At 40.8% G+C, this 12,009-nt stretch overlaps 1 protein-coding gene across 1 annotated transcript in view; it reads left to right on the top strand.

The window, feature by feature from the left end:
- Positions 1-10,338, top strand: part of RPS6KA6 (ribosomal protein S6 kinase A6) — a 66,229-nt gene extending 55,891 nt beyond the window's left edge. Inside the window, exons 17-21 of the mRNA XM_056859813.1 lie at positions 324-485; positions 886-962; positions 7,799-7,916; positions 9,856-9,996; positions 10,086-10,338. Coding sequence (XP_056715791.1) covers positions 324-485; positions 886-962; positions 7,799-7,916; positions 9,856-9,996; positions 10,086-10,211 — 624 coding nt within the window. The 3' untranslated portion in view covers positions 10,212-10,338. The remainder of the gene's footprint in view (positions 1-323; positions 486-885; positions 963-7,798; positions 7,917-9,855; positions 9,997-10,085) is intronic.
- Positions 10,339-12,009: the final 1,671 nt, after the last annotated feature.

The raw sequence follows: 12,009 nt of genomic DNA, 5'->3' as shown, positions 1-12,009 counted from the left end.
TCTTGTGTATGTACCATCTTGAAAAGCATATTAGCGTTTGAGGAATAACCAACATCATTGTTAACTTAGAACAAGGCACGGCTTGGTGTAACAGCTGATGATTAGCAAGATACTGTATTGGTTGACAGATGAAAAACCAGAAATTATCATGCAGTCCTGTACATTCCAGTTTAAGCTCATTTATTTCAACGGGCTTAGACTGGAGTAACTTTGCATAGGGTTACAGTCTTAGTCACCTCTATTAGGCAGGTTCCTCTTGTGTTATGTTAATTGTAATACTCCTGTGCCTGAAGTGCTTACCAAAGTATTGTTTTTTTTTAAAGGTAGTGCATCGAGACCTGAAGCCCAGTAATATCTTGTATATGGATGACTCTAATAATGCTGACTCCATCAGAATTTGTGACTTCGGTTTTGCAAAACAACTTCGGGGGGAAAATGGGCTTCTCTTAACGCCATGCTACACTGCCAACTTTGTAGCGCCAGAGGTGTGTGGAAATTCATGTTTATTTTTGCACATATTTTCTTTTGACATTTAAAGTTGGTTGAGATATATTTGCCTTATATCATCTTAAAGAAAAGCTAACATTATCTATTATAAGGAGAAAAACCCTGTTCATTCTAAGTTACCACATATGTAGTGACCTGTTCTGATATGTCAAGGCAGCTGAAATATGAAATGCAGCAATTAGAATGGTTCAGTACATTGAGCATTTTTGAGCAAACGCACAAACCCGAATTTCCATATGCTTATATATGTTGCCTGTAAGAGTAGATGTTTCAGAAAAAGTAGACGCTATATTTAAACGTCTTCTGAGACTTCCTCTAAGTCAGCTTTCAGTTGGGGCTTTACATTGATGAAATGGTGTCTTGTTATTTGTTTGTTAGGTTCTCATGAGACAGGGATATGATGCTGCTTGTGATATTTGGAGTTTGGGTGTCCTCCTTTATACAATGTTGGCTGGGTAAGAAGCATTTGTTATCAGTTGATAGCATTTAATGTTTGTATTCGGAACTTGAACATTATTCACATTCATAGCATTAATGTGGCGGCTGGTATTTTGTGTGAATTTTGGCAGCCAGATACTAAGATCATTAGTCTTGTACTTGAGAAGAGATCCTGTACCAACATTCTAATTATTGGTCAAAATCCAGAGAATCATGAAGCTAATTCAGTGAGCTCATACTGGCTTTGGACTCTTTGAAAATTGGTGGGCAGGCATGGTGGTGATTCAGAAGCTATTAACTTTCGATCTGTTGCAAGCTTTTTGGATCCCTGCTGCTCTTCTTTCTGTGCTGGTGGTGGTGCTCTTGCATGGTGAACACATGAAGCTGCCTTATACTGAATCCATCAGAATCCATCCATTGGTCCATCAAAGTCAGTATTGTCTACTCAGACCAGCAGCGGCTTTCTGGGGTCTCAGGCAGAGGACTTTCACATTACCTACTTGCCTAGTCCCTTTAACTGGAGATGCCAGGGATTGAACCTGGGACCTTCTGCATGCCAAGCCGATGCTCTGCCACTGAGCCACAGCTCTTGCATCAACATGCATGGTGGTTTTTCAAAGGAGCATGAGCCAAGAGGGAGAAAGACAGAAAGCTGCCTCTTTGCTCAACGCATATAAAATATTTGCTGCCCTCCTGGCAATCTTATTTAAAGGTCTTCAAGCATGTTCACTATGACCAGACAGGGTGTTTGTACAGGAGAAGAACAAAGTATTAAATGTGGGGTATAAAAACCAAATCTTCTTCTTCTTAATTAAAATATGAGGCATGTGACACAAGGTGTGTCTTGACAGGGTTGCTGGTTAATCAGTGTGGGTCTAGAGCAGGGGTGGGGAACCTTTTTTCTGCCAAGGGCCATTTGGATATTTATAACATCATTCGCCAGCCATACAAAATTATCAACTTAAAAATTAGCCTGCTATATTTGGTCAAACATTGAGCCAAGAGGCACGACCGGAGATGGCTCCAAGTGTCTGCCATGTAGAGCGACTCACTTTTGAGCTCTGCCGTCCCCAGCTGGGCCCAAAAGTTTCAGGCAGGGCAGCAAACACAAGACGGAGTGAGCGACAAGCCGCTTGGGGCTTGTTGGCGAAGGAGCTCGGTCCAGTAATGCCCCGCGGGAGGAGGCAGGTCTCCAGTCTTAAATCCTTCTGAGCTAGAGATCTGCCAGGACCCACGAAGGGCCAGACCAAATGATTTCGCGGGCCTTATACGGCCCCCGGGCCTGACGTTACCCACCCCTGGTCTAGAGTGAATGGGTTGGGCCTGAAGTCCTTCCATTTATGAAAGCAGTCCTTAGGAGCCAAACCAATGGCTAGAATGTAAGACATTCTCCACAAATAAAAAGAATAGTAGTGAAGAATGTTTATGCAAATACGGCAATTAAGGTAACATCCAAGCGGTGACCCTGAAAATGTTAAGACTGTCAGGTTTTCTTAAAGGCTTAAAATTCAGGGTCCCTAAAATGTTTCAAAAGGCCTTTCTAAAGACTCATATTTTTGTACTGGCTTTCTTCAGTGCTCAGCTACAGTTAGCTGCAGTAGTGGCGTAATTACTTTGTCTGAAAATGTTGGCCCTTTCTTGAATAGAGATATTGACATGCAGTCAGTTAGATTTTGTTATACTACTTTAGTCTGTGGGCAAAGAGCAAAATATTGACATATTGGTATCAGGTAAGATGGAAAAACTTCTTTATGTTTTTCTGAAAGGTGTATGCATTATGTTTTGATATGATAACTCTTTCTTTTGGTATCTTCAGCTTTTTAAGATGTCATCATGGTGGCCAAAGCCAGTTTTTCCTGTCTTTTCTAATTTGATCTGTAACTTTTGAACCAAGTGATCAATGTCAAATTTTAAAGCACTGTTGGAAAGCTAGTAAGTTACCCTATGAATAATACTAAAAGTACCTCTATCCATTACCATTTTCATTGTATATATCAAGGACAAAGTCCATTTTTTCCACTTTTTATATGATTTACTGCATAGGATGCTTTACATAATCTAGATAGTCACCTAAAGTATATTGGACAATTATAGCTTTTTTTGCCTTTCCAAAGAGCCATATCATGAAGAAATTAATTGTGATATGCCATAGTTAGGCACATGAAAACAAAGTCTGAGTAGACAATACTGACTTGATGGACCAAGGGTCTGATTCAGTATAAGGCAGCTTCATGTGTTCATGTGAATCCACATTTTATGTGATTTTTATCCAATTTAAATGGTTAATAGATAATTTTGTGTTACTGAAAAGAAACACATATCAGTTTTGTGAGTTAAGCAACTGTTGCATGTGCATTTATTTTTATTTACAAATGTTACACTGTCATCATTTCATGAATCTTATTCTCTAAGGGACCATATATGTTAGTATTATTGTGTCATAACCTCAGCTGTGGCTTCTTTTGTGTTTGTCCCTTAGCTGTGCTAACATGTTTGCTATGATAGGGAGAGGAGGCCAGTAAGGGAAAGAAAGAAGAGAAGGAGCCTGAGGAGTGAAGGAAGCGAGATCCAGAGGGTCCCCCCCCATTAAAATACAAAAAATATCTGTTGTGACATGGTCCCACCAGGAAAAGAAAGCATGATACCACAGAAGCAACCCCATAAGGACTGTACCATTCACTGCTCTGATGAAGCATAAGATGCAAGATTGGTGTCCCCTCAAACCCTGGAGTTGTGAAAAATATTATTGAAGGCAGCAGAAAGCAGAAACCATAAAACCATTTTATTAAGCATTGCAGAAAATGTAGCGGAAGGTGAAATACCTTCATTGCAGTACCATAGGAAGTGTCACAGTTTTTTTACAGTGAAGAAGTGCTTGGATACTATCATTGCCAAAAGGAACACTACTGTTGAATCTAGGAAAGAGGAGCATGCTTACGAAGTCTAGTGGACAAAGATCATACTCTTCTATAGTGTGTGAGACTGAACACATCTTCTGTGAGGGAAAAAAAAAGGCCAAACAAACAAGCATCCTAAAGGACAAAAGAGAACAAGAGAACTTCTCATTCGGTGATGTGAACTACGTGCAGATGCCAGCATTAGAAGTGCAGCCATTAAGAAATTGGATGCAGGGATGATTGCCATTGTCAGCAGAGACCGTGTAGCTGCAGAAGCTCACTACCACCGGTCTTGTTACTGCATTAACACAAAGGAGGAGGCTGCTTGCAACGGTTCAGCCTACCATGATGATAATAGTAGTAATGAGGAACTTCTATATGATGCTGTAGCTAATGGGGCATACAAAAGAACATTTTTCATTCATGAAGAGCGAACTGTGATGTGTATGACCTGACCTCCACGTCCATTGCATCATGAGCTCTTTTGGTGTCAATGCTGTAAAAGATTTAGCCAAGAAAAACATTCACTGTGCATTGCAAAAAGAGTTTCCTGAAATCCTGCATGTATTTCCTGATGATAAAAGAAAACTGCAAAAGAAAACCAGGCTCTGAAAAGTGAGTTACTTTATTTGAAGTCTGCGCTTGCTGATGATGTAGTCCTGGCTGCATTGCAAGTAAGAAATTCAGAATCAAAAGTTCTCTGAGCCCTAGAATCAGAAGTTAGAAGGTGATTATGATGATTGCAGCATACTAGAATCCATTACCAAATTCTTGTATGCAATACTTGCTGGGTCACAGAAGATGGGTAATAGCCTTATAAATGTCTCCAAGTTTGTTTCTTCCCTTGATCAGGACCTGGTGTATGCTGTTTATCTGTGGCAAGACAAAGTGCTGCCCCCCAGTGTATATTCCTTCCTTTTGCAGCAAAGCCTCTAACAAGAAATGTAGAACCGATCAAGATTCTGAATTGATTTGGTCACAGCATTTCATACTCCCAATTGCAATAGATTGATGCAGCTCTATGCATGCAAAAGCTTGCAGTGTCAGAAGGAGAAACATCATGTATACTCTGCAGTTGTCCAAGATTGCATGTTTGATCAGGTGCGTTATGCAAAAGCTGCCGAAATCACATGGAAGCATCCCCTCCAAAATTAAGCATACTATCATGATTAGAATGGATATATTTCACACTGTCATCAGTAAGAGGTTTCAAGATGCAGGACTGTGGGATTTGTGCATTGAGTCGGACACATTTGCAGAAGGTTCAATAATTGTAGTAGTGGATGGTCACAAGTATAACTGTGCAGTCAGACTTCATAAACTAGCTTATGAGGCACTCATACAGCTAATATGACAGGGTTTCTAATCATGGTTGAAGGACATTCACATGGAGAAGACACTGTATTTGGATGATATGGTGAACAGCATAATCATCCTTTGTCAAGATGTATGCACCGCTTGACCAAAATAAATTCTTGATAAGCCATACTGTTCAAGGATTATGGAGCTCTTGGAAGACTACTGTAATTACCTCAGATGCGAAAATGGAAGTTTGCCTGCATTCTGGGTATCCTATCTGGGTATGGTAGAAATTCTTCTGGGCTTAATTAGAACATCGCAAGAAGGTGATTGAATGCTTGAGTTGACATACATCCAGGCAATGATTCCATAGTTCTTAACCTATGACAAACTGAATTATGCATGCTACCTTCCTTACTATTATGCCCAAATGACCACTTTTCTCCTTGACCATCAGAACAAACAGGAGCATTTCATGCAAGGTACATTTTCAGTGCAGTTAAGATCTAATAACAAATTTGGGTGAGTTTTAGTGTTATAGGGAATGGAATTTCTTTTTCTGAAATCCACTTTTTTAGATAATAGCCATTGATTCCTTTTATTCTTTTTTCTCTTTTAAAAGAGTGATTACTCTTTCATTCCTTCTTGAGGAGAAATCAGTGCAGCTTTTTGTAACTTCACCCTTTGTATTTGTTTGTTAGACACCACAAGCAGGTGGACAAGAAGGTTTGGAAAAGGAAGACACTGCCTGCCTCTGAGCATCTACAGAGTGAAATTTTGCAGAACCTCCCTTCCTGCCCCTCCTTTCTTCAGATTTCTCTTTGATCAGAATGGAATTATTGGAAACTGACTTCAGATTCCTAGAAAGAGGAAAAGAAATAGATTTTTGAATTTCATAGAGAAATTGGGCAACGAGGAACCAAGAGAATTTCTCTTAACAATCCTACTGAGTTCCTGTAGGCCGAACAATAGAGGAGACAGTGACAAAGATATTCAAACATCTGGAGAACAAAGGGATTTAGCCTCAGTCTAGAAGATGTCACTATCTGACATCAGAATACAGGAGCGTGTTTCTAAAGAAAATGAGAAGCATGATTGGTCAATGCAGCAGAAAGATGACAGATTGGATTCCACCTGACCAGAATGAAAAAAGATGAGGCAGATAGCCAAGCTTTAGTTGACATGATGATGAACAATTTGCTGAATCCAGTGAGCCAAGATCAGGCAGATTTGGCTAGCTTGTCCACTGCTGTGGTAGCCCCCCCCCCCCCCCATGTGTGGTGACGTGGCCATGAATCTTCTGACAGCTCATGAAATTAGAGAAACATCTTATTTGGAATGCAAGAAGGTGGGTTTGGAAGTTATGTTGGATAAAAAAATCACATAAAACATGGATCTTTTCTCATGTGCCTATCTTCATGCCATGGCTTTTTGGAACGGCAAAACAATAAGCTACAATTATCTGTCTGGATTTTATAAAGCATCATATGCTGTAAACTGTATTAAAATTTGGTGGGGGGATGGATCTGGGGGAAATGTACCTTTAACTTGATATATGCCTCTAACACAATAATGGTAATAGATAGAGGAACTGTCAGTAGTAGTGATTTGTACGGGAATTCATGAGCTTTTCCAGCAGTGCTTTAAAATTTGAAATTGGTCAGTCAGTTCACAATTTACAGCTCAAATTAGAAAAGGTAGGAAAAAGTGGCTTCGGCAACTTGGATGACATAACAAGCTTAAGCTGTCAATCAGAATGGATTATTGCCTCAAAAAATAAGACGTTTTAGATATCCATAAAGAAGCTTTGCCACCTCACCTGATACTGGTCTGGTCTGGCCTCTGAAGGCAGAGGAAACTAGTTCAGAGTAAGCTGGTTCCATATTGCTGTTACTCTGAAATCATTTCCTTTGTTCTCTGCAATGTCACTACATAGCCAAATATGATTGGCTACATTAGGGGTCCCCAACCCTTTTGAACATGCAGGAACCTTTGGAATTCTGATAAAGAGACTTCCGGTAGAGAGCTGATCCCAGCGCTACGCTCCTCGGGAATCTCCCGGGGAATCCAAGAAACGTTCTAATTTGGGGTGCAATAAAGCACTCCACTCCAATTCCTAAATAGTGGACTGGGGCGCAGGAATACCCCTGCGGATACCTTCAGTCACACAGTGAAAATCCTTGTGCTATAGTGGCAGCTGCTGCCAAAGCAACATCTTTAGAGATCTGTACAACCAATCGGAAGCCTCGCTGGGCAAAAAGCCCCACCTGGCCCTAAGTACTTTCTAAAAATACTTGGGGGGCACCAGGAGAGGTGTTGGCAGGCACCATGGGGCCCATGGGCATCACATTGGCGACCCTTGGGCTACATTATGTCATGGTCACAGGAACTTAAAATGGTGTCTGAAGAGTTTCACAGTGAAGCTCTGCTGCCAGCATCTGAAGTGCTAGGTATGGAGGGGGACGGGACGGAGATGCCTTCTCTCTATGGGCTCCATACTCTGGTGCTGTATTTCAGGTCAGTCCTACTAATAGAGAACAAGTTCTAACGATAAACATGGTTGAAGTGATTAAAAAAAGCTACACTGACACAACATAAAGTGCAGTAGAATTAGAGATGTTGCCTGCTGTAATTCTTACTTTCATATTCAAACTTAGGTATACTCCTTTTGCCAATGGCCCCAATGATACCCCTGAGGAAATCTTATTACGAATAGGAAGTGGAAAATTTTCCCTAAGCGGAGGCAACTGGGACACTGTTTCAGATGCAGCAAAGGTGTAAATATGTTTCATTTTCTACCTTGGGAGAGTAAAAAAGCAAATGTGTGAATGCAACAGAATAATGCTTGTGGCAGAGACCCACAATTTAAATATGCATCAAATTGATGTAGAAAATTGTCAGGACCTCCTTGTTTTGAAATGTAAGTGTTGCTTTCAAGATAAAATTAACACCTGACTTTGGTACTTTGTAAATCTTGCTTGCAAAGGGTTTTGACAGAATAGACCAAAGCAATTATTTTAGAATTCCTATTGTATGAGCTTCAGTTGCACAAATTTCGTACCTACATTTCTACCTACATGGCTTGATTATGTCAGTTGTGATCATGTGTATCTTTACATTTGTTTATACGTTTATCTTGTATTTTTGTGGCAGCTGATGCATGAGATTTTTACTATGCTTTCTCCTCTGAAATCAGAGTACACAATAGGATTTTAAATGTGTGTATGAGTTCAAACAAAAAGCATAGGATAAAAGAAATGCGAAGCAAACAGTGTATATATTAACTGTATACAGAACCTCATACTCCCATAGAGCGAGTGCAATCCAAGTTCCTTAGAGCTGCCCTGCAATTGCCAAGATGTGTATCAAATACAATGATCTGTTTAGAAACTGGCATGATGAAGGTGGAGGTAAGGGTCGCCTTGTCCTCACTCTATCTCTGGCTAAAAATTAATTTCAATCCCAAGGGTCTTCTCCCACTGATTTTGGGTGACACCTTTAGGTCAAAGTGGATTATAGCCATTGTAGACAAACTAAATAAATTGGGTTTTTCCCCTCTAGCACTACTTCAGTTAGGGTGAAATCAAGCAAAATCAACCATAAGCCAACGAGTTAAAGACATGGAGCGACAAGCAGATCTAGCAAGAGTGCCTCAATTTATGGCTCCCCCCTAATCTAAATTTATCTTCGCACCAGCAGCCTACCTCCGTTATTTAGAGATAAACAGATATAGAAGGGCCTTTACCCTGGTTAGGTGGGCAGCCCTTCCCTCTGCCATGCTAGAGGGAAAGTTTAAGAAGATACCTAGGGCGGAGTGATTCTGCCCCTGTAAATCCGGGGATCTAGAAACTATTGAGCATGTCCTTCTATACTGTAATTTTTATACAATACCTCGCTCTAAGTTTATCGAGCCCCAAATACCGAGAATGAGAAATGACAGGGAAAGAGAAAAGATCGAAAAGCTCCTACAAGGTGATAACTCCTTTATTACCCCTCAGGTCGCAAAATTTTGTATGGCAGCAATGAATATACGTCGTCATAGAGTATTCTCTTAGCCCAAATGGTAGAGGTAATCTGGTTGATATTTTAAGTGAATTAAGATTTGGACTGTAAATTGTTGTCTGAAATTTTATCTGGCTAAGGGCCGTAAATAAGCAATCTGATCTGATCAGAACCTCGTGTTCAGAATAATTTATTATGCCAGTTTTCAGCCGTTTAAGGTCCTTTGGATTTATGATTCTCAGTGGAAATTTTTCATTACCAAAATTCAGTGCAAGCCTAGGAAATCAGGAAGAGTTATGGACAACAGTCACAGGCAATATTGGGCCGCTTATACAATAATGTTTCAGAATATGCTTTGTTGTTTTTTCAAAGAGATCAACTCCCACATAGCTTTGCGTAATCCGATGATAATCCTTCACAATTTAGCTTCCTCATGCACATCAGCAAATAGAGGTAGCTCAGTACAAAACCCTTCAAATACACAGATCTAACTCCCCCTGAACTCAATGGTTGAGCCTTTACAAGGCTGAGGTTAAATCAGTTGACTGGTTCTGTTGCTTACTGTTACTCAGCTACTGCTAGCATTAAAACCTGTGTAGGGTTTCACAAAGGCCCATTAGAGTCAAATATAATCTGTCATGCTCCAGTCTTCAAATTCTCATCATCCTGTTTGGTTGTAACTGTTCTCTCTGTTTAATTTACTTCAATATAGGATTTGCTATCTCATATGCTACATGTAGATCCACATCAGCGATATACCGCAGAGCAAGTTCTCAAGCATTCATGGATCACCTGTAGGGATCAGTTGCCACATTACCAGCTGAACAGGCAAGATGCACCACATCTAGTAAAGGTAAAACTGGCACCTGTCTTTCCTTCTCTGTGGAAGTTTGATTTCATTCTTGTAGACGAGGATATGACGATCTCTTTGTTGTTTTCTAGGGGGCCATGGCTGCCACATATTCTGCACTGAATCACAAGACATTTCAGCCTGTGTTAGAGCCTGTCGCAGCTTCCAGCTTAGCTCAAAGGCGAAGCATGAAAAAGCTAACGTCAACAGACTTATAGTTCCACTGGGAGTACTTAGCCAAAGTGGAACAAGGAGGGGGAAATCCAATAAGTGGCTCAGTATCTGCCTGGTCTGTGATTTAAAAGGCATATACAAGTTTCTCCTACACTACTTGAATTCTGTTGAAGAGGAGGGGGGAAAGGACACATGTCCAGGGGGATTTATAACGTGTTCTGCAGGAAGCATCGGTGGTTCATCAAAGCAGAACATCAGGGTGCATCGCAAAGATCATGAGGAATTTCTGTATGCTGTCCTTTTCAGAGATCCATTGCATTATGTTAATACTTTTTTAATACTGTATTTTCCCCCAGTTCCTAAAGATATGGTTTAGGGGACCATTAACAATGCTTGAGCTGTAAATTTAAAAGAGGGAAAAATAGTTGGTGTTTAATATTTTTGCTATCTGGCCCCATTGTAAAAAAAAAAAAAAAAGCATCAAACTTTTAAGCTCTATAATTTTGTAATGGGTCACTTAGTGATGGCGCCTATTTACTTAAACAACTGGTAGAACAGGGCAAAGCTAATCAAAAGAGGACATGTCAGTGCAAAATGTGTAAGGGCTTATGTGGAAGCCTAGACAAGGCTGGGTTCAGGCAGTGTGTTTCTGAAGATCTATGCTTCAGTTATAATGTGAAAGCTCCTCCCTGAATTAGAGAGGTGGTCAGCGTAGGAGTGTTCTAATGGGAGGCTGCTGAAGGGCAAGGGTTGTTAGGGCAATACGATACATAGGTGGCATCTCTGTCCTTGGAGAGGCTTTCAGGAAGACGCCTCTAGATATGGCATCGAATAAGACATTTAGGGCCAGTGGGTTGCCCTCACTCAGTACTCTTCAACCTTATCACACTGCAGACCCATCTTTAATTCCAAGTCTTTGAACAGAAGATTCAGTTTGAATTGCTTTCTGTATTTGACCATTTCCCCCTCGTCTCTCTGTGTGTCATGTGTAAAAACTAAACAAGAAAATACACCTGGTGCAGTCCACCTAAGGTCATTACTCACTTGTGACTCCTGACACATCAGTTGAAGACCAGCGAACTAGATGGTCCTCTGAGCTCCTTCCAACAATATGGGTCTTCTGTGATAAAGATGTTTTCCCACTGTTGGTGTACTTTTCTGTAAACATGGTCTGTGCCCCTTTGGTTAATATAGAAGGGCTGGTCTGTTGCCTGCACTAAGGCTGCAAGCCCTCCAGAATGAGAACCTAAACACCAACAAAAAACACTGCTCATTAGCTCATTAACTACCAGTAGCTCGTACATCCCATAGAAGACCCAGAAAAAGATTATGAAAAGCTCTAGGCCAGAGGTGTCAAACTAAATTGTTACGAGGGCCGAATATGACATAAATGTCACTTGGTCGGGCTGGACCCTGCCATGCCAACCCAGATTGAGAGTGGGATAGGCGGCTGGCTCGCTGGCCGGATAGGAGCTCTCGAGGGGCCGATCCGGCCATCGGGCCTTGACACCCCTGCTCTAGGCATTTGTTTTTTCAAGCTATTGTTTCAAAGGATTTTTCTCTGTGATGCTTAGGTAATAAATTCGTTGCCGGTGCTCTTCTTACTTCATGGTTCTAGGATGGAGCAAGATGTTGGTAACATGCTAGGGGAAAGAGTAGCTTGAGATGTTTTTCATTACTCAGAAGTAGCTCTCGTTAAAGAAAAGGTTGGTGACCCCACTTTAAACAAGCTGTTGAGCTACCTCGGTAATCCACTGTGCTGTTTTCTTGGTGTTCCTTTTCCTACATGATTTACTTGGTTATCAGTCTGGCAGGACTATTTTGTGATGTGATAGCAGCTAA

This window comes from Euleptes europaea, chromosome 13, assembly GCF_029931775.1.
Source record: "Euleptes europaea isolate rEulEur1 chromosome 13, rEulEur1.hap1, whole genome shotgun sequence".
Classification (NCBI taxonomy): Eukaryota; Metazoa; Chordata; class Lepidosauria; order Squamata; family Sphaerodactylidae; genus Euleptes; species Euleptes europaea.
The sequence above is the reverse complement of the archived record's forward strand: the minus strand, read 5'-3'. Positions and strand labels throughout refer to the sequence as shown.